A 26,751-nucleotide genomic window follows, 5' to 3' on the forward strand; every position below is an offset into this window, starting at 1 on the left:
CTTCAGCCTGTTAGCCAATATCTTTGAAATGACCTTGTAAAGTACATTGCAACAAGAGATGGGGCGGTAGTCCTTCATCTGTTTCACCTCTTCCTTTTTAGGAATGAGAGCCAGGATGGTTGAGTTGATGTCTTTAGGTAGGAAGCCGTAGTCGAAAAAGGATTGTATTGCCAGCACAAACTCTTTCCCGATGACTGTCCAAGCTGCCTTAAAGAATTTGCTGGTGTAGCCATCTGGGCCTGGAGATTTATCAGCAGCCATAGCAAATACTACTCTTTTGATCTCTGTTTCAGTTATTTCCGCCATCAGTAAACCAATATCATCCTCAGCACATTCGAACTCCAGAATCTTTTTAACATCCTCTGTAGATATACCTTTGTAATCAGTTGGCTTCATAGTCATAAATACCTATATAGTTTCTAAGATTTTTTAGAAATGTTATATATTAAATAGATTAACTTAAATAGTCAAATATATCTAATTGATGAAATAGACCTAGTATGAATTTTTATGGTATTTCTTTTAATAAAGAAGATATAGAATATAATTATAAAATTTGAAAAATAGCATACATTTTTATTTTATTTTTTTTATAATAAAATTTTATTTAAATTAATGTATAATAGTATATATTATTAATTACGAAATTAATAAATGGTATTAATTTAAATAAAATATTTTAAATTTTTAGAAAGATTTTGTTAGATTTTTTCTCAATATTTTGTTATAACTAAAAATAAAATTTAAATTTTCAGTTAAAATTGATTTATCATTTATATCTTTATATATTGAATAGATTAATATAAATAATTAAATAAATGTAATTAATGAAATGGACCTAATAAGGCTAGTATGACTTTTTTATAGTAGATAAAAAAGGTACTTTTCTTTTCATAGAGAAGATTTTTATATTTATTTTTTTGCAGGTTTCATCAGTTGGAAGAAAGGACAATACCGTATTATTATAGAAAAGTAACACCGTATATATAAATGTTAGGAAAATTAGTGAGACAGTAAATTATCTTTTCTTTTTTTGAATACGGCCCAATTTCCCATTATGAATCATTTTGTTGCCCAAAAAAAAAAAGCCTCGTTCATGCCATGTGGCCTGTGGGCAACCTAACATAAATTATAAATAAATAATTGTATGTGCGATAATAAATGGCGCTTTTCAATTAGTGTCCAATGTTTTAAATATAGCCATCTTCGTGCAGACCGACGAACTGAGTTTCTTCATCATCATCACCGAGAAATCTGTGTGGCGTTTTGCCGGAGAACTTATAATGGTTTCTATCTTACTCAGAAGGTAATTTCAGCAAGTCATCTCTGTTTTTATTTTATTTTTATTCATGGAGATCTTGCGTTGACTTTTTGCTAACATTGCGATCTCCAATTTACATGGTAAATATCAAATTTAGGTATTAGACATGGATAGCGAAACCTATGTGAAAGAGAATCAAAGGAACTACGACAGGCTAAGCAATCTACCTGATTCCTTGCTATGCAAGATACTCTCTGACTTCTCCACCAAGGAATCGGTTCGCACCAGCGTTTTATCAAAACGTTGGAGAAATCTCTGGTTGAATGTTCCAGTACTGGACCTAGATACCAGAACATTCTCAGATGATGATGTCTTTGTGAGTATCATGGATAGGCTTTGTTCTGAAAATCAGCAACGCTTGGAGAGATTCAAACTGATATATCAGTTATACGAGCATGATGAATCTCGTTTCGAGTCTTGGATCGATGCTGTGACTGGGCGTAGGATTCTTCATCTCAATGTTTATAATGAGTTTGACGATGATGATACGTTAGTTAAGTTGCCTCCATCTCTCTATTCATGTGAGAGATTGGTCAACTTGAGTCTCCGCTGCGTGTACTTGGATCATCCTGAATCTGTAACGTTGCCTTGTGTAAAGATTATGCATCTAGAGAAGGTTATATACGCTTGTGATTCGACTCTAGAGACTTTAATATCAACCTGTCCTGTTCTTGAAGAGTTAACCATAGTCAGTGGCTACAATGATTCTCTGGAAGCTGTGCGTGTGCGTTCCCAGTCACTAAAGAGCTTCAATATAGATTGTGAGCGTGACGAAAGTGAAGGTCATGTTGTTGCAATTGATGCTCCAAGACTTGAGTGTATGACTCTCAATGATCACAGGTCTGATAGCTTCATAATACACGGTATTGGTCCCTCTGCAAAGGTAAACATTGATGTTAGCTTTAATGGGGAAGATGATGAGCCACTGGAACCAGATGACTCTTCCAAGATTGCTATGCTCAGTAAATTTCTAACCGGGTTATCTACCGTCAGCCACATGACCATCTCTGCTGACACTCTAAATGTATGTATATATATACATGGTTGATTCATTTATAAGAGCATTACGTTTGTACAATTTCATTTATCACATCTCAGTGAACTCATGTCTTTTTTTTCCTCGATGCACAGGTTATTCATGATTACTGTGAAATGGAACAGCTACCTAAGTTCTCCAACTTGTCTTACTTGGAAGCTTGCTTCCAGGACACTAAGTGGGAGATGCTACCAGCCCTCCTTGAGAGTTGCCCAAATCTACACTCCGTCATCTTGGTGCGTCTCCTCTCACGCAAACCACACTGAGATTTATTATGATAACTCTTAAATCAAACTCCTCACTGGTTATATTTTTTTTTCCAGGAATTTGATTGTCTTACAAAGACCGAGCAGGTTGATCTTTCATTAGTGCCACAATGTTTCAAATCATCTCTTGAGTTTGTTCAGCTGAAGACAATTGATGGTGTAGACACGAGAAAGAATGAGACACCACTCAGGGGAACACCAAGTAAGATGAAATTAGCAAAATACTTCCTAGAAAATGGTGCAGCTCTCAAGAAACTGACTCTAAGGAAGAGTTTCTGTACCTTCATCAACCAAATCAAATCTATTCCTAGACTCTCTAAGGGGTGTGAAGTTGTCATGGATTAGTTGAGCCAGCTTTGTTTTCTTACTATATTGCTCTCGTTGTGCTTTGTTAAAATTCACTTTTTCTTTCTTTCGTGGTATACATTGTTTATTTTTAGTTTTTCAAGTTGGAGGAAGATATTATTGAGTTGTCTCAACACAAACCATTTTTATTCGCGATGAAAGTGACGATAAAGGCTTATTTGGATCATGGATGTTATTCGTGTTTTCCTTTTTCCTTTTTCCATTTATCATTATATTTTATATAATAAAACACTCATAAAGTTCAAATATTCCAGATCTTAGTTTTAGATTTCTGTGTTGCTCTTTAAAAATGTTTAAAATTACACAAAATCTCTAAATCCTATCAGTATCCAACTAAAATTGAAATCCATGATTCCATAATCTCTTTCTTGAGAAACGTCCAAATCTAAAATCTCTTGTCATGGTTAGTATTTCTCTTGTTAACCAACTAAAGTAACCTTAGATTCTGAACCTGTCACATATAAACTAACTAACTTGTCTTCTTTTGTTATCTGTACTTTGCACGAGTTCTAAATTATAACTAGATTTTGATTCGTGCACCCGCACGGATGTTTACTTTATCTTTTATATAAATATATATATTTGTTGTAAGTAGACATTGTTATATTATTATTATTTTATTAAATGTTATTTTGTTTTTCTTATAAGTATAATATAATATTTCATATATTATATTTTCAAAAATATGTTGCTATTTATTTTTCATGTTACCATATCATATATGTGTCATTATATAATTAATCATATTTTATATGTACCATCATATAAGTAATCATATAATTAATAGTATTTTATATGTATCATCATATAAATAATCATATATATTATATTTTTAAAACTTAATGCGAAATATAAAAACCATAATTTAAATTGGTGTTTGAAATTGGGCTTTGTATTGTATATTTCTTATATATTTAAAACATTTTTATAATGGTTATTGGAAATATTTTAATAAAAATCAATTTTTGAATATATGTATGTTTTTGAATCAATTTTTGATATAAATCAATTTTAAATTAATTTTTTTATTTGAAATATGTATATAAAATTTAAATTTTGTTTTATGATTATTTTAGACAAAAGATGTTTTTAGGTAATTAGATTGAGCTATTTCGTATATTTTAAAGCTGACCTAGATATATAGTTTTTCATAATATAATGAACTTCCAATTTTTTTTAATAACATAAGTTTTTTTTTTAATATACCGCTATTCATGTTTCCAAACAATATTATATTTTTTTTGACTGTTATACATGTTTTCAAACACTTTTTAAAGGTACTTCTATTTTAATAAGATATATAGATTATCGAATAATTTTTTTCATTGCGTCTATCATCGCTTGTGTTTGTTGAGGTAAGAGCAAAATATATGGAGGATATGAAGAAACTGGGAGTTATTTTATGGCTAATTCAACAACCCTCAAGAGATTCAGTACTCTTCGTTTAGATCAGATGGAGGAAACAAATTATGTGATCCTCAACGAGCTCTTTGCATTGGCAAGAAAATCTATCACGTGTGAAGTTGTTGTTCAACCACATGTATGTTTTCACTAGATCTTTCAGTTATAGAGGTATGGTAAGTAACGTTTTTTTATAACATATATTGTAGGGAAAATTGGAAAAAAGAGACACTTTAAAGTTTGATTTGTCTCAATAAGATTTTTTGAAGTTTTTTTGGAAACTAGGATTTTATTTCCTGTTAATACCATAATATCCTTGTAATTAACCAAATAATATGAATTTTAAATATAAATTATAATTTTCGTAATTTATTTAATATTAATTAAAAAACTAAAACAAAACAGGTAAAAACAAAAGGGAAAAAAAGGAACACGGTTAAAGGGTTTAGGGTTAATCTAATAACCTATTTTTATCTCGTCTTCTCCGCCTTTTTCTCTTCACTCCTTCCGTGGCCATTATCGGTTACGAGTTCTTCATCAGGGTTCCGCGAATCCTTTCGTCTCTAACCTCGTTTTGGTCATTTTAGTCTTCGTTCTCAAACACTACATCCAACGAAATCGAATTATTCTTCCTCAACGAGTTTCGGGTTACGAGTTTTTTGCTAAATCGAAGTGTTTTTCCATCAATTTCATCAAAATCTCACGTTTCTTCACACTAAGTATGTGATTTCTTCTATTGAGTCTCTTAAGAGATCCCTTCTCTAAACCCTAGATTTGATTAATCTGCTTTTGAATTAATTGGATTGCAGAGTTTTATGATCTTTAATCTGCTTTTGTTTTCCTCCTCCATTAACGAGTTTTTTTAATTTATTTTCTCAGGAAAACTTGTTTCACTTCATATCAGGAGAGAGTTTTAATCCCATGTAACTTTCATTTCACTACAGGTTGCTGTTGTCTCTGTTTCAATTGGTAACGAACGTTCACTTACAAGATCTGTCTTCAAGGTGATCCCTTCTTTCTCTCTCCTTACAGATTCCTATTTTCTCTAGTGTTTAGTAAACAAAACAAAAAGCTCTCATAAGGTTAACCATGACCTGTCTTTGTACACAGAATCTTTGGATTCTATTTTCTTTCCCCTGGCTCTCCAGTCACATTCCTTTAGATTATGTTTGCTTGATTTTCTCATTTCATCTGAGTTTGATCTCAAACCGTCGTTTGCTTGTGTTGTGTCGCTTTTCATCCTGCAGCATAACAATAGCATAAGCTTCAACACCAAGTCATGTTCATCTTCCTTTGCGTTGACCCAGAAAACAAGTAAACCAGGAGCTCCGCACAATGTGCGCCTTTACTCTATTGCATCAACGAGGTATGGAGACTTCTTTGACGGTAAAACAGTGAGTTTGTGTGTACGCAGAGCTGTTTATTACGATCCCGAGACTGGTAAAGAAGATCCTTCAAAGAACGGAGTCTGCAGCAACTTCCTATGTGATTCAAAACCCGGAGACAAGATTCAAATCACAGGTATGTAATCTAACTTGCATACATATAGAACCATTGAAATAAGAGTTGTGTTTACTTAAAGTTTACTTTTCGAAACCAGATCCATCCGGGAAGGTAATGCTACTACCAGAGAATGATCCAAATGCGACGCACATAATGATAGCAACGGGAACATGAGTGGCTCCTTACAGAGGCTACCTACGTCGACTGTTCATGGAAAACCTCCCAAACTACAAATTTGGCGGCTTAGCTTGGCTCTTCTTAGGCGTGGCCAACACCGACAGCCTTCTCTATGATGATGAGTTCAGCAAGTACTTGAAAAACCACCTGGATAACTTTAGGTTCGACAAGGCGTTGAGCAGAGAAGAGAAGAACAAGAAAGGTGGGAAGATGTACGTGCAGGACAAGATTGAAGAGTATTCTCAGAGAACGAACCATGTAATGACATGAGTCATCAAGAATAATCTTATCTTGGCTTTACATGTGCTGCCATAAACCCCAACCAAACGTTTTATAGAATAATTCAAAAGATATTTGAACCGGTCTAACCAAGAAAAATGTAGGTTATTTTTGTATGAATTTTGGAAAAACCATACAGTTGTTGGAATATTGCATTTTTGTTGTGATTTATAGACTGTTTTGGTCTTAAACACACAAATAAGCTGGCACGATTCGAGTTAGAATTTGGTATGGTGTATAAAAGCGAATGTGTGCATGCAGAAACCAAACCAAACCGAGATTTGGTTTCTTGTCTCTGAAATTCAAACAAAAGAGAACTGGTTGGTCAAATCGATATTGACTCGTATGCGATCTGCATTTATCCACTTCTGGCCATCATTCTTTGTGCATACGATATAGACTGTTAAGAACGGGTTCATCCTCAACATTACTTGAATCACACGGCTCCTTATTCAAATCGATATTGACTCGTTCTTTTTGATTTACACCCAAACCAGAGAACGTGACACACAAGGTAGTAGATTAATCCCTCTTTGCATACGCCACAAAATTAGATGCTTGCCGATCATTGGTGATATAGGATTCTCTCTTTGATTCACCATCGAATAACTGAACTCGGTATTATGAACATTATGGTCCACCCCATAATCCTCACACACGATCCTCTTGAGCTTCTCCAATGGAGTAGTAGTTTCTAATGTTACCATTCGACCACGCCTTGCTTTGTCTACCACGAAACTCCACTCTTCACTACAACTAGACACCCATTCACCAGATTTAACATAGATTAGAACCATGTTGTATTGGTAGAGAGAAGAGATGACTTTGTGGATGAAGAAGAGAGAAACACAAACGAAAAGAAAAAGATCGTGGGAGGAGGAGGAGGAGAAGAACGTGGAGAAAATATTCTCAAATATATTTTGAGAGATTTATGGTAGATTTAGTTTAGATTTAGGAAATTTCTTTAACCGAATATGAAAGTTTCCATATTTTCACGATTTGCCTAGAATATGTTCACTACCTAAGCAGAACACCGTATAGTAGGTGAGAAATGTATTCTTCCTGTAGGCGCCATATAAGGTAAAAGGCAGAACAAGTTATGTCGCGTAGTATAACCAACCTATATCATTGAGTTGTGGCTATATATCGTTATCAAGTTGTAGGTAGACCAAAGACACCTTTCTTGATTATAACGTAACTGATTCTATCTTTTCTAGAATATACAAGAAAAGTTAGTTTACGGTATATACCCTTGATATGTCTATGTTTAAAACTTAGAATCAGACATATAAACTAGGTAGATTAACAGAATGAGTATTCTAACTGTAGCTAAAAGATAAAATAAAATATGATTCCAATTGTTTTTAAAAAAAGTTTAAACATATATATTGTCATACTTATGTTTCCAACAATTTTTATATTTTTTTACATTTTTAAAATTCAATTTACTATTTTTCCCATTAAAGAAGGGTAAAACATGTCCAGAATTGCTAAAAGTATGAGAAGTCTTATTGTGACAAACAAAAGTTCAAAGTGTCCCATTTTTCCAATTCTCCCTATATTGTATCCCACGGATAAGATTTAGCTATAAGCACACAAAAGTCCAACAATAAAAAGCAGTCAGGTAATACTGAATACTAATAAACCACACTAATAATGAGCCAGTCTTCAACTATGAATATCTTGCGATACTAAAAGGAGGATATGAGCTCCATTGAGCCTATCCATGTAGGCATAAAAAATCAGCCAATGAAAAACCTTATTTTTGCCACATAACATTAGGTTTCTTATTCTTTTCACGCTTGTGACCTTCCCGAAATTTTTTCCAGAAACTTGAAGCGCCTTTCCAATCTCCATAACGTCTCAACCTTCCATTAATCCGTTCCTAACTCCGAGTTTTTGTGTGATTAATCCACTCCTCCCACTGGAAGCATCCAATCGACCTCTTCGCATCTCCCTTCACTACTCCTATTTAAACCAGTTTGTCCAATCTTTCATGCAATCAGAATCGTGTTCCTCTATAGGAGAAGAAGATAAAGTCATGGCCATGAAATTTGTTAGATCCACCGGAAAATCTTGAATTTCTACGGTTCCAAAAGCAAAGAGATTTATCAGGTTTGTGTCTATGCCATTCATTATTCATTCTGCTCAAAATAATTTCATCTGATTCTTTATGCGTGATTCATTGATGTTAGCTTGATTCTTAAAAATAACTGCAAGATCATTTCACTGTTTTCCATCCTCATAATCTCCTTTCTATTTAAGCAGGTATAAGATCCAAAGGAATGTTAGTTTAGAAGTGTAACCCGCGTTTCGATCCTGTCGGAGCTCCACCGCGACCACCGAGGACCATAGTCAGAATTTCATTTGGTTGTATATATATATATATATATATATATATATATGTATACCTTTCTAAAGATTCAATAAGAATATTGTTTATGTGTGTTAGTGTGTGTGAATTCGAATCATTTTTCTTGATTGGATGCAGTCAGGAGAATAATTTGAAAGAATTGTAATGTCTGTTTTCAGCTGCAGAAGGGTAAGTGACAATCACTTCTAGGGCACCATCTCAGAATGTACTGGCAATTGGTTTCGGCTTAAAAATCTGTAAAGTTATCATTCATCAACAAATTTTTATTACTCTTACAGTTTGTATCTCTGCACCATCTAAACTGTTTCAGATAACGGTTAACCAGATAATGAACAATTTCAATTGATTAGCAAAAGGAAACTGAAGCATGACTCATGTTTAGAGCTATATTTTTTTATACGACTGGTATAAGCATCATCCCAAATCTATCTAGCAACTGTCATCAAGATCCTGTATTTTTTTTTTGGTTTCTCGGTGACAAATCTATTTTTTAAAGCCTATGTGTCAGTGACTCTCACCTTTGTAACGATTTGGTGTCATTATGTGTAGGACTTGAAGTTCTCAACCTTCCACCTGATATCCAAGAGATCCTACAACACTTGAGAATGAGAGTACTGCAAGAACCATTCAGTGGCTCTAAAATCATACATGGGGAAGCTATCCGAGCATAAGTTTGGGGCATGTAACTGGTACAGTGATGCGTCCTCCAGGATATGCACATTCTTGGTGTTCATTCTCTTCTTATATATTATTTTGATAGAAGGGAACTGGCGGCTTTTCCTTTATTAGTGTCGGTGGCCGAAAAGCCTTCTAGCTAAGGTTGTGAAGTTGATCAGCCTTTTAGATAAGATTGTGACAGGTGCTCAGATGGGAGTTATCAGTCTCATAAAGAGAGGTGAGCATATCTTTCCCATGATTGAATCGCAAAACCCTCCGACAGGGTCCTATTCTTTGAGGGAAAATATATATGGGCCCTTGATCTCTGGTTGGCTTCTCTAACTGCAATCGGGAATTGGTCAGTTCACTTACATAATGTATGGCTGCAATTTCATATCACTTTATGTGGTGCTGTTCTGCCCAAAACTTAGTAAGGCTAATACAAGCCAATGTTTCTTCTTTGCAGGTGTTCTTTACATTAAAAGAAAAAGATTCTGCCGCGGAGATCCAGTTGAGATGGATCACAATAATCTGCAATGCTCCCCATCACTGATTAAAATTTTCCAGAGATCGACTGCCTGATGGAATACTACATGGAAGGATAGGCAAAGCTAAAGATGAAGATTGCAAAGGGTGATGAATGTGATTAGGTCAATATGATTAGATGAGGTCAGCATGGGAAACAAGAGTCGCTACAAAAATAGGGCTAAATTTGATCAAAAAGAAAGTAATAGGATAATATCTGATAAAGAATAAGATTACCGGAGTGCTTGAGAGATAATTATAATTGTTCAGTTTTGTTACTTTCTGCGACGAAGTTATAAAGATCCGTTGCAAACAACTTGAAACTTCTGTTTCCATCTTAATATCAAATGTTTATTAAAAAAATTAAGGAAATTCTTAGGAAAATAACGACAAAGAAATGAGAACTTATGATGTAATTTGTAACACGAGCTATATTGGAGCAGCTAATTACTGTATAAAAGATTGAGATCTTATGTAAAAAAAAATTAAAGTGATATAGTGGAAGGGCAAAATAACCGGAACCGGAACCGGTCAAAATAACCGGCTATTTTATTAGACCTTTCAATATAAACATATAAGGAATTCTTCAGCTGAATAGTTAATTTAGAGGGAAGGGGAGAGAAGGAATTCTTCAATTTTGATTTGCAACAAGGCACTCAGAGGCAGTCCCGTTCGTGATCGGACCTCCAAGGGTTCGGTTGCCTGTATATACAAGGTACTTTATAAAGTACCTCAAATTATGACAAATATAAACATGTGATAAGCCTTCCCTGCATAAAATAATCTTTGATTATAAAATCCGGTACTTTATAAGTAAACGATCGAAGTATAACAATCAAATAAACCTCGGGCTTATACAAATATAAAATAATCTTTGTCATTTATAAGTGTATAAAATAGTCTTTGATTGTTAATTAATCAGCTCCGGATACAGTTTATTCTTATTTTGATGCCTCAGAGGTTTATGTTCATAAGTGTAAAACAAAAATTAAATAACTAAAGATTATACGAATACCCAGGGCGTAGCCCGGGAAAATCCCTAGTGACAATAATAGCAATTTATTAAGTCTTGTGGTCTCTTACGGAATATATTTTCTTAGTCAGGAACTTAATAAGACATATATAAGAAACTGATCATGAGAAAAAAAATTATTTCCTTTTTTTCTTATTTTATAATGTTGAAAAAAAAAGAATTATAAAAAAAATTGAATGTTTTTCTCCACGAAATATACATTTCTGTTATGAACCAGATTGTTGATGGCTCATAACCAAGATATTATGATTTGTAATCTTTTCATTCATCTATGAAGGTGTAATCTCCTAAATAAGGTACCTCCATGTTATGAATAAAGATAGACTTTTCCATTACTTTTATAACACATTATCAGCACGAAACTCTAAATCTCTAAGCTAATACCCAAATCGAAAAACCCTAAAACCCTAACTCTAGCCGGCGATCCGACGAACTCTAAACCCCGATCGCGTCTCTTGTTCCCGCATCTGTTCCAGCTCGCGTCCCCGATCAGCTTCAGCCCAACGCGTTCCTGATCTTAGCTCAGACGTTCGCGACCCGAGAGCATCTCCAGCACACGACCTCTTCCTCGTTCGCGACAGCATCATACAGCTCGCGTCCGACGATCAAGGCGTTCCCAATCAAGCAACAAAGGACGTCCGTGACCCGATAGAAACAACTCGATCCATTCCAGCTCGCGTCCCGTTCGTGTCCAGCTCGCGGCTCAACTCCTTTGGTGGTCCGATTCAACAATCATCTAAGGTTAAAAGGTAATTCAAAATCTAAGAACCCATAATCAAACATGGATTGATTGATAAAGAATGAAACCCTAAAACCCTAATCTTTATGAATCAAAACCATAAGGTAATAGATCGAAAATCCTAATTGAGTAAATCGAATCTCTAAAAGTTCGATATCCCAAACCCTAAATCATGTTTCTACATGATTAAAACCCCAAATCGGTTTTTACAAGTTAAAATCCGATAAATCCTAACCCTATATCTATAAACCTAAATAATATAAGTATCAGAATTAATTATACTATAATTATCAAATCACATATTAAAAGCCTAATCGAATATTTTGAAATCAAAATTGTTTTCGGTTTTGATCATTGAGGTTTTAAATCTGATTGAATCTGATGCTATGTTGCTAGAATTGTTTGACCGTTAAATTGATAGATTTATTTTCTCAGCCTGCTTGGTTAATTGTTCATCTGATGGTTAATTGTTCATCTGATTTAATATTGTTTAAACCGACCAGCCTATTAAAACATTGATTGAATCTGATAGGTTGCTAGCTTGCTTTGCTTATATAATCTGATAAGTTGATAGATTGATTGAGGTTTACTTGTTTAAAATCCGAATGATCTGATTGCATGATTCTTGAGGTTTAATATCATCTGCTAGGATTGATAGTTTTGTAATCTGATCTGTTTTAAATAGAAACCCTAAATAATCTGTATGATAGGTTATATTGATCTGATTTGGATGTCTTTGAGAATTGAGAATCCGTATGCTAGGTTGATAGATTCATGATAAAATCTAATGTCCTGAGGTTGAAGATTGTATGCTAAGTTCGATTAAATTGATTGAACTGATTATATATTTTTGAGGTTTGATAAATTCAGATACTAGATAAATTATTTACACATGGTTTATGCTAAATACCAATCAGCCTTGAAACTGATTCATTGAAATTCATGCTTGAAATCTATATTCTAGTATTGCTAAAATCAGCCTTGAAACTGATTCATTGAAATTCATGCTTGAAATCTATATTCTAGTATTGCTAAAATCAGCCTTGAAACTGATTGAGTGATTAATAAATATTTTTACTAGTCTTGTTAAAATCCATTGATTGTTAAACCCTACTTGCATGATTAATTGAATCTGTTTTTGCTAGTCTTGATGAACCATAATATTATGAGCACATAGAAATAGTATTGCTGAGACTTGCTAGAAATTGACTGATTGATTAAATGCCTTTAAGATTGATAGTCTTATTGTCCTCACAAGATTGAAATCCGAACTGATTGTTTTTAAGAGTAAGGCTGCATGAAAATTATACCTAAATGTTGAGTGATATATGATTTGAGATGTCGAAAATCAACCTGGATTTTGCTGCCCTAAATCTCTCTGGAGATAATTATTTACGGTGGGTATTGGATACAAAGATTATCCTAAAGTCAAAAAGACTTGGTGAATGTATCATAGAAGGCAATAATGCCAATGAGAAAGATTGATACAGGTCAATATTAATTATTAGCCATCATCTTATTAAGAGTCTCAAAAATCAGTATCTGACTATAGAGAATCCTCTAGACCTTTGGACAGAGTTAAAAATCGAGATATGATCACCAAAGAACGGTGTTATTACCAAAGACCCTATTTGATTGGAGGAATCCCAGAATCTAGGACTATAAGTCCGTGGATGAGTCTATTGCTAGCTGAGAAAAATAATGGATTACTGATGAGAAACAGTGAATTGAGACCTCCTGGATTAACCCCATTACCTGATACCAATAAGGCCGCAGAAGAAAAAAAAAAGGTAACCACGTCCAGAATGATAGACCACACGGTCATGGCCGTGGAGGGTGGAAAGGACGTGGTCATGGCCATTACAACACATTTGGCCGTGGGAATCACTATGGCAGAGGCCGTGGGTATCAACCCAATTTGAGCCATGGTCAAGGCAGTGGCCGTGGTATATCCTTTAAACCACAAAGCTCGACCAAATCAGTGTGCCATAGATGTGGAATGGGGAACCATTGGGCTAAGATATGAAGGACTCCCAAACATTTTTGTGACCTCTATCAAAGAGAGTCTGAAAGGGAAGAATCCTGAAACCCACTTGGTCTATAAAGATGGTGAAAATAATTTCGAACATGATCAAGATGATCTTATGGAATATGAGACTTATGATTGCCTAAAAGAATCAAGTTGATAATCTGATTTCGACATCAAACTTGTGTGATTGCTTTGCTTGTATGCTTTCTCTGATTTTTATCTCCTTGAATTTATTTCTATTACATTGTCTGCTTAGATTAAATGAATGAATGATTTTTCTATATGAGTACACTGAAAAACGCCAATATAAGTACTAAAGCAGGTATCGCCAGTCTGAAAGAAGACTATGGCTAGGCTAATATATTATTGCCTAAGGGTATGCATCTAGAAATCAGTGATGGCTTATATTCACCCAGCTCTAAGAGCAAGAGCAGCCTATTGAGTTTTAAAGATATAAGAATGAATGGTTTACATATTGAAACAATGGGCGAAGGAAACAAAGAGTTTCTTCAGATATATGTATAAAATCGCCCAAGTCCATAATAAGTCCTAAAGACTATACGTGCATTCTCTACTGACCTAGACTATGCATAGATCAGTATGATAGAGGCTAAAAGCCTGCGAAAATATACAATTTATGGCACGACCGGATTGGACATCCTGGTCCAAACATGATGCAAAAATTGATATTCAAAAGGCACACATTAAAAGATAAGAAGAATTATCCCAAAGAATCTCACGTGTGTAGCATGTACACAAGGGAAACTCATTAGGCCATCACCAGTAAAATGGCTACGAGCCCCTTTTTCATAAATAAAGACTATATGTCTAGATAATACTGGTGAATACATGTCCCAAGCGTTTAAATGATTATGGTATGTCCATGGGGGTAAGTGTGGACAATTCTGTGATACATGTCCATACCAAGAACGGCTTGGCCGAAATCTTTTAAAACGCAAATAGCTGATTGATAGACCATAACTTATGAGGTCAAAACTCCCATTCACAGCTTGGGCCACACGAAATTTACATGCACCTAAGTTAATACGCATCAGGCCATTTAGTGAGCATAGATATCCCCTATCACAATTATTAACGGGTCAAGAGCCAGACATACCCCATCATAAGACATTTGGATGTGCTGTCTATGTACTAATTGCTCCACCACAGAGAACTAAGATGGGACCTCAAAAGGAGGATGGGGATATATGTTGGATATGATTCTCCCACAATAATAAAGTACTTTGAGCCAACTATGGGTGATTATATTTGAGGCCAGGTACACAGATTATTTTAAGACCAGGAGGAGAAAAAAATAATAAAGCTGGTAAAAGAATGGTAAAAGAAATAGAATGGAATCAACCATCAATGTCTTGGCAAGATCCTCGGACTAAAGAATGTGAAATAGACGTCCAAAGATTATACATTTACAAAGCTAGCTAATCAAATGCCAGACACATTTGCTGACCCGAAAAAGAATGACTAAGTCATATATAAACCAGCTTGTAAAGCACCAACGAATTTGATGTCCAAGAAGAGACACAGTCAAGTTGCTACAGAGTCTAGACAACGTATGAAACGTGGTAGACCAAATAGGTTCCAAAAGATAAAAATCCTCGGAAACAAAAGAAAGGTGCAGAGAATGATAATCAAAATCCAAATCCGAGGTTACTAAGGAAACCATCCTAGACATGGAGATAAAGCCGGCCGGCTCTAAGGTACAGGTACCAAACAATGTAGCTTGGGACGCCAAGCTGCAAAGTATTAAAGGTCCTGATAATAATGAATCTCAATCGATTATATCATGTCTGGAACATAATGGAACCAATAAGGAATGTCGACATAAGATGATTTATTTGCATACAAGGTAACACTTGAATTTATGAATATAAGCGAGGATCATGAACCCACGTCAATATAAGAGTGCACACTCGTAGAACAGATTGGATTGAATGAAAACGTGGGGTTAAATAGTTTAAGGAAGAAAGATGTATTTGGCCATATGATTAAGACGCCATATGATGTTAAAACCAGTGGATATAAATGGGTCTTGTGAGGAATAGAAATCGTGAGATATAAAGCTGATGTTGCACAAGGATTCTCACAAAGACCAGTAATAGATTATGAGGAGACATACTCCCATGTGGTGGATGCAACTACTTTTAGATTTCTCATAAGTCTGGCTATATAAGAGAGAAAATTAGACTTGCAGCAAGTTGATGTAGTGACTGCATATTTATATGGTCCACTGGATAATGAAAGTACTAGAGGGTATTGAGCTGAAAGTACAGCAAGTTCTCGAGAACAATATTGATAATCATCAAAGTATATGATCTGAATATCCTAGGAACCTCTGGATACAATTTCCCAAACAGTTGAATATCTCAAGAAAGAGTTTGAGATGAAAGATCTTGGAAAACAAAGTTTTGTTTGGGATTACAGCTTGAGTACATTAACAATGAAATCCTTGTGCATCAAATAGTATATACAGAAAATGGTACTCAAGAGATTTAATATGGACCAGTCTCACCCATTATCTAGTACATGGGCGTGAGATCACTTGTTTTGGACACTGATCCATTCAGTCCAAAGGTGGACGATAAAGAAGTCCATTTAGTCCTGAGATGGACGATGCAGAACTCTTGTTTTAGACACTGATCTGATTGGTCCATAAGAAGGACGATGAAGAAGCCTTTGATTTTGGTTTATTTTATACTAACCAGCCCAAAGAGGGGTTATTTGGTTTTGTTGATTTATTTTTAGACATGTTATGTTTTACACATGGTGGTACACGCATATCACAGCAACATCATCCAAGATTTCGTGTGTGTGTATTTGAGGTCGATGACTCAATATGTTCGATCAGATTGTGGCATGGCCGATGGTAAAAAAGAACCAACTATCATGTTCGAGGATGAAGCATATTCTGCCCAAGATCTTCATCACCCACGGATTACAGAAAATTGGAGAGGTCCAAGGGACCTTCAGTAATGTCCAAATCAGGGGGAGTAATGTGTGTTGTACTCTTTTTCCTTCACCATGGTTTTGTCCCAATTGGGTTTTCTTGGTAAGATTTTAATGAGGCAACATTAAAGCACATTACAAGCTCTAAATGGTTATGGCATCCAAGGGGGAGTGTTATGAACCAGATTGTGGATGGCTCATAACCAAGAGATTATGATTTGTAATCTTTTCATTTATCTACGACGGTGTAATCTCCTATATAAGGAACCTCTATGTTATGAATAAAGATAGATTTTTCCATTACTTTTATAACAATTTCTTTGTCACATAAACTCAATTTTGCTATTGTTATACTATTGCTAAATTAGTATATACTATCAGAAGAATGAAAGGTGAGAAATGTCTTGGTATGCTGTTCTTGGAGATACAAGAGCACAAACACATATTTATCAACTAGTCTAGTTGCAATCATGAACACTGTATTGTGTATATATACGAACTCACCAGCTTTAGTTCATATGTACCTAACCAAAATTACCATTGAACTAGATCCACTCCTTTTCTGTCTCTATATATATAGATCCACTCTATCATTCATTCACACAGAAACATACTACTAAATCTAAAAAATAAAGCCAAAAAATTATTTCTTCATTAAATAATTAATATCTAATATTATCAAATCAGATATACGGAATGGCACATCCAAGGATCCCCATTTCAACTATTTGCTTATTGCTTTGTATTGTAGGTTTTGTCTCGCAATCTTGTGAAGCTAGAAAGGTTGTAATGCCTTACGACGCAAGCAAGGGATTGTTTCTTAGTGTTTTACCGAAGGGCAATGTGCCACCTTCGGGTCCAAGCGACAAGGGTCACACTTCTCCGCCTAAGGATTATTCCGATCAACATATGGTTCAGGGAAACTCGCTAGAGATTTACCGCCAACTAGGATCGGTCCCTAGCCCCGGCGTTGGTAATTAGGCACTTATATCACCGGGTTATATTGTCGATTTCATTTCATAATATTATCATATATTGTAAGTCGTCTAATGATTAATGTTTGTGTGTCTTCATAAAATGATATGGTGCCGGCTATATATTGAAATAGATGTGTTATGTGTGATCTGTAGTTGAGTAATAAAACCACTATCTTACACTTTTAATTTTTCTGTATGTTTTGGCATATGGTATCGTACATGTATGTAAAGAGATTTAAAACTGAAAAAATACCTTTTTAAATGATATTGTTCATGATTTTTTTTTATTTTTCGAGTGCTATATTTTACAAAATCTATTTGTGGGCATATTACATTACATCATTTCCAGCTAGTAGTGTAATAGTTAAGCTTACAGTATAAGTTCACAAATTTAATTAAGTCCAAAGATTATAGTTATACTAAAGATTGTAAGGGACAAGTTTTTAACAAAAGAAAGAAAGATTCAGGACCATCCGTTTAGACATATATAACATGAACATTTGACTAGTGCCCACTATGACTAGTGCCCACTATAATCGAGATAATATAAATAGGTTGCGTTTGCGTACGTAAACTAAATTCATCAGTAAGGAAGCTAATGTATAATCCTATAGCTTTTAAAGTGAATAAGCTTTGCTTTGGCACCTTTCTGGACAAAAGCTTATGAATTGACAACAATCGATAAAAAGTTGTCTAGTTTACGTAAGAGACGTCTTCCTCTGACCTGTTAGACGTTTTTCTTCTATGAATAGATTCAGAGTTTGAAAAAGAGAAGAAAAAGGAAAATGAAAAAGACATGCAATAATATAATTAGGAACACCATTATTGCTTATCTCCGGGATTATACTATTTAAGTTAAATAACTAAGGCCCTGTTCGTTTGTACATCTGAAAGATGCATCCAAATGGCCATCTAGATGTCTTATCCAGATGCTTCATCTGAGTGTTGTTCGTTTCTTCATTTCATTTATGCATCCAGATGAATCATCTGAATGTAACTATGTTTGTTTGCTTTTCATTTTTAACTTGCATCTACATCCAGGTGGACTTGTTAATAAAATGACTAAAATATATTTTCTTACGTTTCGGCGGAAAAATAGCATTTTTAAGGTTTTGGCGGAAAGTATTTTTACTGTTTTTAAGGAAAATGTGTTTTTGATGGAAAATGTATTATTGTGGTTTTGGTGGGAAAATACGTTTTTGCGGGTTTGGCAGAAAATATGGTTTTGCTGTTTTGGTGAGAAAAGTGTGATTTTGCGGTTTTGACGGAAAATATGTTTTTGAGGAAAAAGTGTGTTTTTGCGGGTTTGACTGAAAAGTGTTTTTTTTTTGCGATTTTGGCGGAAAATGCATTTTTGTGATTTTCGAGGAAAATGTGCATTTTTGTGTTTTTGACAAAAAAAAGTGAATTTTTTTGCGTTTTTGGCGGAAAATATTTTTGGCGGTTTTTGCCGAAAATGTGTTTTGAAGAAAAGTGTGTTTTGTGGTTTTGGCGGGAAAATCCGTTTTTACGGTTTTGGCGGAAAAATATATTTTTGCGGGAACATGCGTTTTGCGGTTTTGATGGGAAACTGTTTTTTCCAGTTTTGGCGGGAAAATGTGTTTTTGACGGGAAAATGCGTTTTTGCGCTTTTGGGAGGAAAATGCGCTTTTCTTGTTTTGGCGGGAAAGTGTGTTTTCCGGTTTTGGCGGAAAAATGTGTTTTTGCGGTTTTGGCGAGAACATACGTTTTTGGCGGGAAAATATTTTTTTTTGTTTTGGTGGCTCCAGTTTTGGCGGAAAAATACGTTTTCTGGTTTTGGCGGAAAAATGTATTTTTACGGTTTTGACGGGAAAGTGCGGTTTTACCGTTTTGGTCGAAAAATGCGGTTTTACTAGTTTGGCTGAAAGTGTGTTTTTTATGGAAATGTGCGTTTTTACACTTTTTTGCGGAAAAACACATTTTAGTGGTTTTGGCGGGAAAGTTTGTTTTTCAGTTTTGGCGGAAAAATACATTTTTGGTTCTGTCAGAAAAATGTATATGTAAAAAAATAAAATTTTTGGTTCGAAAATAATATTTTGATTTTAAAAGGTTATTTTTGTCATTTATCATTTTGGACTAAGCTAGATGCATATGCATTCAGATGCACTATCAGAACTCACCTTCATTTGAATGGGAATTTGAGATGAATTTTTAAAAATTCATCTGGGTGATCCATCTGAATGTAGCATCATAATGTACAAAACGAACATGGATTTGCATCTTCACCTAGATGGATCAGCTCGATGAGCTAACGAACGGTAACTAACTTTTCGTCATGAAGCTTCTCTCGGTTTCCTCTTTTGTATTTATCTTCATAAGTTTAACTAACCAACTAGTAAGATGGAGCCGCTTAATACACATTCAATGCATGCTCTATATATCTTATAAGTACTTAGATAGTTAAACTCAGGTTTCTTACATAAAATCAGGAAAATCCTATGGATTTCATATGTAACATCATGTTAGATTAACGTGCCATCAACTTTGGAAAAAAAAAATCCATGTGTGATGATTTTTACGTGACTAAATTTTACCATGTATCTGTCGAGTTTAAGTATAATCCAAAAGTAGGTGTCAATTTAGATTTTTTGGCATTGCTAATGTTATATCAAAGGTTGACTTATGTTGTCAGATAAACGTGGTTTCGAATAAAGACGTTTTAAGAATAGTGTTTGTCATGCACCCACCCATACATATAAATCTTGGTAAATTTGCATTATTCCAGATTTGTTTAGAAACTTGTAAACTACGTTACTTTCATTATCAGCATGTGAATCGTACCAATGTGACTTTTTTCATAACATCGTTGCGTCTTAACTTAGAACAACAAAACCCATTAATTTCACTTCATTTTCTATGATTTGTTACGACGAGAAAGGTGAAAAAAATATTTACAAAAGGAATATAATTCTTCTAATTTTTTTTTGTAATTGATATATCTAATTCTTCTATAAGATTTTTGGTTTAGTAGACGTTTAATTTTTTTTTTTGCAGGTAAGTTACGTCCTTAGGATCAAAACTGAATAATGAAATTGACAAAGGCAAGAAGAGACGATACTTGTTTATGTTAAGTTGTTAACCATTACAATAAAAATCCAAAATGTGAGTGAGCCAAAACGTTGAACAATAAACCGGAAGTTAACCAGATTCGGTTCTCATCAAAAGCCGACAAGCTTTATAATACATGAAATTAAAAACGTAATTTCTCTAGCTGGAGTTACAAATCACGGTTAAGGTTATTTACTAACGTGAGCCAGAATCCTATTGATGAGAGCATCTTTCTTCCCGCTGAGGGGAAGATTGTTGGCAGTCAAATAAGTCTTCAGCTCGACCACCGTCAAGTCCTTGAGCTACAAACATAAAACAAAACCATGAAGGTATTGTTTCAGGATGAAACAAAACGTTGAGATTATCAAGCAGATATCTAAAAACGCAAACCAATGTTAAAGGATGTTTGCTTTCACCTTCCCGGTTTTTGCAAGCTCTACAAAGTCATAGTCTCCTGCATCTGCAGCTTTTCGCTTTCTTGATTTCTCCTTTGCCCCGGAGTCACTTTCTTCCTCAGAGTCATCACCGTAAATAGACTCCTTGAATTCTTCTATTGCTTTTACAACTCCAGGTCTGCAGGCAAAACGGGTTCGCTAGATAAGATTCCAACACTTTTTTTTTGTGGCGTATGCATGTAATTACAAAACGGAGTTTATTATAAAATGGCTGCAACCTGTTCATTCCTCCTTCGTCAGGAAGAGTCTCATCTCTTGTTTCTCCAAGCTCGTCTTCATCCAATGCAATGGCTTGCAACATCGCGTAGTGTCTCTGTAAAGCTGTAACAAAGAGAGACTTTCAAACTCAGCAGCTCAGAACAACTAATAGAAGCAAGAGTAGAGGTGAGTTGAGCATACCGGGATTAGCAAATTGGCAAACAGAAAAGTCCTTTAACTCTAAACGTCGCATTAGAGCTGATGCCTTTTTAAGCTGATCTTCTGTTGCTCGAGGAGCAGCTACACCTGGTTTTGAATGCAACTGACCAAATACCCCCATCAACAACTAGTCAGAACTTAACATACATTGAATAATGTTGGAACCAAGTAACGTTTTAAAAAAGCTTTTCTTTCATCTTGCCTCTTCGATATCTCTAATATCATTAGCATATGGAAGGTATATCATATTCATCCCTGGTGGCTCCACCTGACCACCATCACTCTCGATTTCATCCTGTTCGCGTTTAAAGAAATATATTTGAGTAGGTTCTTAAACAAAGCAGAATAAATAAAAATAAATTTGATATATAGTCATGTGGAAGAAAGCTCTTAGGATAGTTTTTCTCACCTGAGCAACAAGGGCAACCAATCTAGGAGGTGTCGTACCACCATAAAAGGCAACAGCAAAACTGTAACACAAGAGGATTCAGCGACCACAGGTTAGTATACCAGCGAGTTATATTCAACTTAATAGATTAATATATCTAATATACTCACCGTCCAAGCTGTATCATGGATCTATGCAAGGCAATGAATGCACGAGTGCTCCCAATAACTTCCTGCATCAGTTAAATTTATCAAAAGCTAAGAGTCCCCAAGTTAACAACAAAGCAAAATAAACATAATCTTTGGGGAAGCAGGTAACCTTATCACTTGGATAGAGAAAGGTAGAAGGCTTCATGTTGTGATAATCTTTGAGGCAACTAAGAGGCTTGAACCCCAGCAGTCTTAAATGTCCAGTTGATATCTTTTTTAGTTCGGATAGCTCTGCCGCTGTAAACATGACATCCCGACTAGAAAGAAGAAATGAAAATTAAAGCCAACTACTTGACAGGACACGACCAATGTTTCTTTGGTTAGAGGAAACAAATCAGCGTGCTATTTCAGTTGCTTACTTTATGTAAGGCTGAATCCGTTGAATAGGTTCTTGCATTATCGCTCCAGTGTCCGCACAAACATATGATCTTTCCACCTGCAGACAAAGACCGCACATGGTGTTTAATAACATCTACGAAATGTACATCTGATAGATAGCTAAATAGCAAACATTGATGTCAAGTTAAATTCTTGATTCATAACAAAAGAACTCAATTCAAATGGAGCATCTCTGTCAGATTACCTTTATCGGAAGATTAGTAGTAGAGTCAAGCCAGGTTATGGTTCCAGGAGTAGCAGGACGGAGTAAAGCATAACCATTCAGTTCAATAGAAACACCATCACATATCATAAATGTAATTCTCTTTGCTATTCTCTTGGCAAGTACACGCTTCTTCAGTTGATCCTTCATGTCCTCTAGCCTGACAATTTTAGATGCATTTCATCAAAAATAAGACAACCAGTGACATGATTATCTATGAATTTGGATTCATAGACAAAATGGTTCTTTCTCAGTCCTGAAACTTCTCAAAAAACCTGCTTCTGTCTGAATGTAGTACTATGATGCTTTAAGCAACGGAATAAAGAATTTTAAAAACATACTTCTGTCCAACTGATGGCATGAACTCTGTAAGCTCATCACCATTTAATCCAATTAATTCCTGAAAATATGTTCACAAAAAAAAAAAAAAAAATCAATGGAAATTTTAAATATCATCTAAAAATTATATACACCTCCCAGTTTTATGATGGTTAAAGATGAACCTTGTAGAAGAGAGAGATATCGAATTGCTTATCAGGGTGACTGAGGGGAAGAAGCTCGATTGAGATGCCAAGGTCTTGCGCATCCTTAAGGAATCACCAAAAAGCAGAAAAAAAAAAAAAGTGAACCAACTAACCTTCTATATGATTAACAAGAAGCTCTCTTTTAGATAGATAAGTGAGGACTGAGGGTTGAAAGTAAACTACCTTAGCCCTCTGCAATGTAGTCCTTGTCATATCTTCTTTAACAGAAATCCTCATACTCCCAAAAGGATCATCTTCATTGGTGAATAGAAATATGCGCTTATCTGCCGTCTTTGAAGATCTTAAGAAAAAAATGTTTACAGAACACATTACCAATACAGTGATCAGGTTAAACACCAAAGTGTAATGCATAACACAAACATGGCACCAACAATGAAATTAAGATCGGTTACCCTTTGCGCAGTAGTGCTTGTGCAACCCAGAGAGCACTATAAAGAGAATTCTCCCGAGAATCTGAGACTATACCATTTTGACTGCCAATATCTTCTATGAATGATTCTGCACCCAAAGTATACATTAACACATTTCCCCTTTAGATATTTTCTGTGTGAACAAACGCATACCACCAAACAGCAAAGTGAATAACTCTTGTTCAGCACAAATCAGTTGAATATCTACCATACAGATCTCAGACGCTGAAACCTTGCTCAACCATTCTAGATTTTAATTCTGACATTAATGTCTTTGGTATCAAATTGATACCTACCAATGGGATTTGAAACTCTCGAGTAACAAAGAATAGTGTACTTAAGCATTATAAAAGAAAGGTTAAATCTTGTATGATAAAAGTGTAGATAAAAAATGTATCCAAGCAACTACCTTCAATGAGATCAAAGTCTTTAATCAGCCTCGCTGTTGGACGGTCAATACACTCTCTTTGTGGAACATTAAAGACATAAACACCATTCAGGTCTTGAAGATTCTTCTTTTCACGCTGCAAGTTGACAACAAAACCCAAGTGAATAAAAAAAAAAGAGAAAGAAAACAAATACAAACACTGTGTTCTTCCATGAACTCACAGTGTTAAAGAAGCATATTGCAATTTCATCGTTAGAACGGTTGATGATATGAGACTTGAGTGACTGAGCAATGCAACTAACAGAAATGTGAAAATGGCTTTCTTGTTTCTCATCCTCCTGTCAAAATAAATTGCATCAGCCACAGACTATAGGGAAAGATTCGATTTTTATAAGTTTAAATAATGTAAACTTACAGAGGGGCAAGTATAGCTGAACATTTTGGGAGAAGCGTCGATTAGATAGACTACAAACTCTTTGGAAGCTTCTCTTTCCTGCAAAACAAAACAGAACATAAACACTCAATAAACCAAACAGCAATTTTTTTTTTTTTTTTATCTACTGAAACTCGAAGAAGAGAGAAGCAAAGTCAAAAACCTGGAAGAACTGGCTTTCTGGGTCTTCGTCTTCATCTCTGAAAACATCTTCTGGGTCAAGTTCCATCTTCTCTCACAAGAATGAAATCACAGGAGTAATGGCTGTTGTTGACCTCCTCGATGCAAAATGTTCGTAGAGGTTTTAGCAAAGAACAATAAAGTTCGTCTTTTTTGTGTTGGGCCACAACGTGAAGCTTTTTATTGGGCCACAGCGGGAAGACTTTTATTGGGCTAAAATTAGAGGACTTTTCATTGGGCCACTACGAAAGATTTTTATTGGAGCATAGCGAGAAGGATTTTCGGTGACGTGTCGCTCGTAGGTAAAATTTCAAGAAATTGTTATAATTTGATTGATCGATTGTTCTTAATTTTTATTTATTTAATTTAGATCTAAAAATTTAAGGTAAGTCTAAAATCATTTAACATCACTTGCCATATAATCTAAAGAATATTACAAATAACAATTTAATGAAACTAATTCTAGAAATTATAGAAAGATTAATAATGTTTTATTTATTACTTTTAATATTTATAAACTATAAAATATAATGAACGAAAATTTATATAAGATAATTATAATAGTTTTATACTCTACTTGATGAACTGTATTCGAATATAATTACTATTTTAAATATTACAAAATCCAAACATATTTATTAATATTATTTTTAAATTATTTATCGTTTTTTAAAGAATAAATTTATCAGAATTTTAAAATAATTTATAAAATGTTATAAATTATTTATAAAAATATAAACCTATTATATATTGATTGAGAAGTCACATAAGTGATTTTTTATTACGTGTCGATCATACATGAACTATTCAAATTGTTATAATTTGATTGGCCGATGATTTTTAATTTTATTTATTATAATTATATATAAAAGGAAAGGATAATTCAATTACCACTTTCTAAAATAATCTACATAATTTTAGAAATAATTATTTATGGTAACTAATTGTTAAGACTAATAAAGAGTAATAATATGATCAAATTTTTTATATATTTATAAATTACATAAAATAAGAAACAAAATGTTTATTTGAATTGATATAATGATTTTATATTCGTATAGAAAACCTTATATTTGTATATAAAGTATCATAATAACTATTAATGTCTAATAAATTCCATGCATGCTTTATAAACCATTTATTAAATTATAAATAAATTTATAAAATTAATTATATTGTAGACATGGATCTTTAAAATGTAATTTACATTGATGTTTTAATTAATTGTAACGTCTATAATAACTTACCTTAATTTTCTATTACTTGCGCAAGTTGCTAATATTTATTGCATTGTTTAAATGTAATTTACCTTATTGTTCTTAATAACTTACCTAAGTAACCTTAATTTTTATAATTTTTTGGCCGTTAATTTATAACTTTACCTTTTTTTGAATTTCCCTATTACTTGCGCAAGTTGATAATAGTTAATGCATTCTAATTTGTTAGCTCGCTTTTAATAATTTACCCTTTTTGAATATGGATTAGTTGCGCAAGTTGGTATTGTGTTTATTGAATTTCACCTTATGGCAATATAATTTTAATTTCTTTCTTGACAAAAATCATTTCGAAAACGTCATTTATTATGTAAAATATCCTCTAATAAATGTCTAACGTGGAAGGTAGACTATATATATAACTGAGACTACAAACGTCTAACGTCTTACAATACAACTATTCTCTTTTCCTAACAATTTTTAAAAACCCGTCGAAAGATACATGGCATATTGAAGTACGGATTCTTCGCTTGTGGAGAAATTATAACAAAGAATCCGGCAACACCATCGAAATGGTATTTGTTTTTATTACTACATTTTTCAAAACTCAGAATCGTCATATATTATATTTACTTTACAATGAACAATATTTTTTTTATAGTGTTTTATAACTAATTATTCTGCTTTCCGTCAACTCTTATAGTTTATTTGTCTAACTCATAACTTTCATATATTCGATCAGGGACAAAATTTCATGCTTCAGTCTGTGAACAGCTCATCAAAAAATTTGAAGGT

General features: G+C 34.1%; 3 protein-coding genes and 1 pseudogene across 3 annotated transcripts; 3 read left to right on the top strand and 1 right to left on the bottom strand.

Moving 5' to 3' along the window:
- The first annotated feature begins 843 nt into the window (after positions 1 to 843).
- Positions 844 to 3,218, top strand: LOC106365565 (F-box/FBD/LRR-repeat protein At1g16930-like). The gene is made up of 4 exons (XM_013804994.3): positions 844 to 1,306; positions 1,419 to 2,345; positions 2,453 to 2,593; positions 2,681 to 3,218. Exons 1-4 carry the CDS (start codon positions 1,148 to 1,150, stop codon positions 2,966 to 2,968), a joined length of 1,515 nt encoding a protein of 504 aa, XP_013660448.2. The 5' UTR covers positions 844 to 1,147; the 3' UTR covers positions 2,969 to 3,218.
- Positions 3,219 to 4,442: 1,224 nt separating this feature from the next.
- On the top strand, positions 4,443 to 6,520 carry LOC106362488 (annotated as a pseudogene).
- Positions 6,521 to 16,876: 10,356 nt separating this feature from the next.
- On the top strand, positions 16,877 to 18,999 carry BNAC05G13060D (precursor of CEP13). The gene has a single exon (XM_048758194.1). The coding sequence runs from the start codon at positions 17,367 to 17,369 to the stop codon at positions 17,649 to 17,651; it is 285 nt and encodes a 94-aa protein (XP_048614151.1). The 5' UTR covers positions 16,877 to 17,366; the 3' UTR covers positions 17,652 to 18,999.
- A 1,709-nt stretch (positions 19,000 to 20,708) lies between these two features.
- Positions 20,709 to 24,879, bottom strand: LOC106365562 (ATP-dependent DNA helicase 2 subunit KU70-like). The gene is made up of 18 exons (XM_013804991.3): positions 24,726 to 24,879; positions 24,545 to 24,622; positions 24,351 to 24,467; positions 24,151 to 24,265; positions 23,724 to 23,829; positions 23,494 to 23,611; positions 23,290 to 23,373; positions 23,128 to 23,186; positions 22,769 to 22,946; positions 22,545 to 22,621; positions 22,295 to 22,442; positions 22,147 to 22,208; positions 21,998 to 22,058; positions 21,791 to 21,883; positions 21,571 to 21,691; positions 21,390 to 21,492; positions 21,133 to 21,289; positions 20,709 to 21,018 (listed from the first exon to the last, which is right to left on the bottom strand). The coding sequence occupies exons 1-18, from the start codon at positions 24,789 to 24,791 to the stop codon at positions 20,905 to 20,907; spliced, it is 1,857 nt and encodes a 618-aa protein (XP_013660445.1). The 5' UTR covers positions 24,792 to 24,879; the 3' UTR covers positions 20,709 to 20,904.
- Between the last annotated feature and the right edge of the window lie 1,872 nt (positions 24,880 to 26,751).

This window comes from Brassica napus, chromosome C5 (assembly GCF_020379485.1).
Source record: "Brassica napus cultivar Da-Ae chromosome C5, Da-Ae, whole genome shotgun sequence".
NCBI lineage: Eukaryota > Viridiplantae > Streptophyta > Magnoliopsida > Brassicales > Brassicaceae > Brassica > Brassica napus.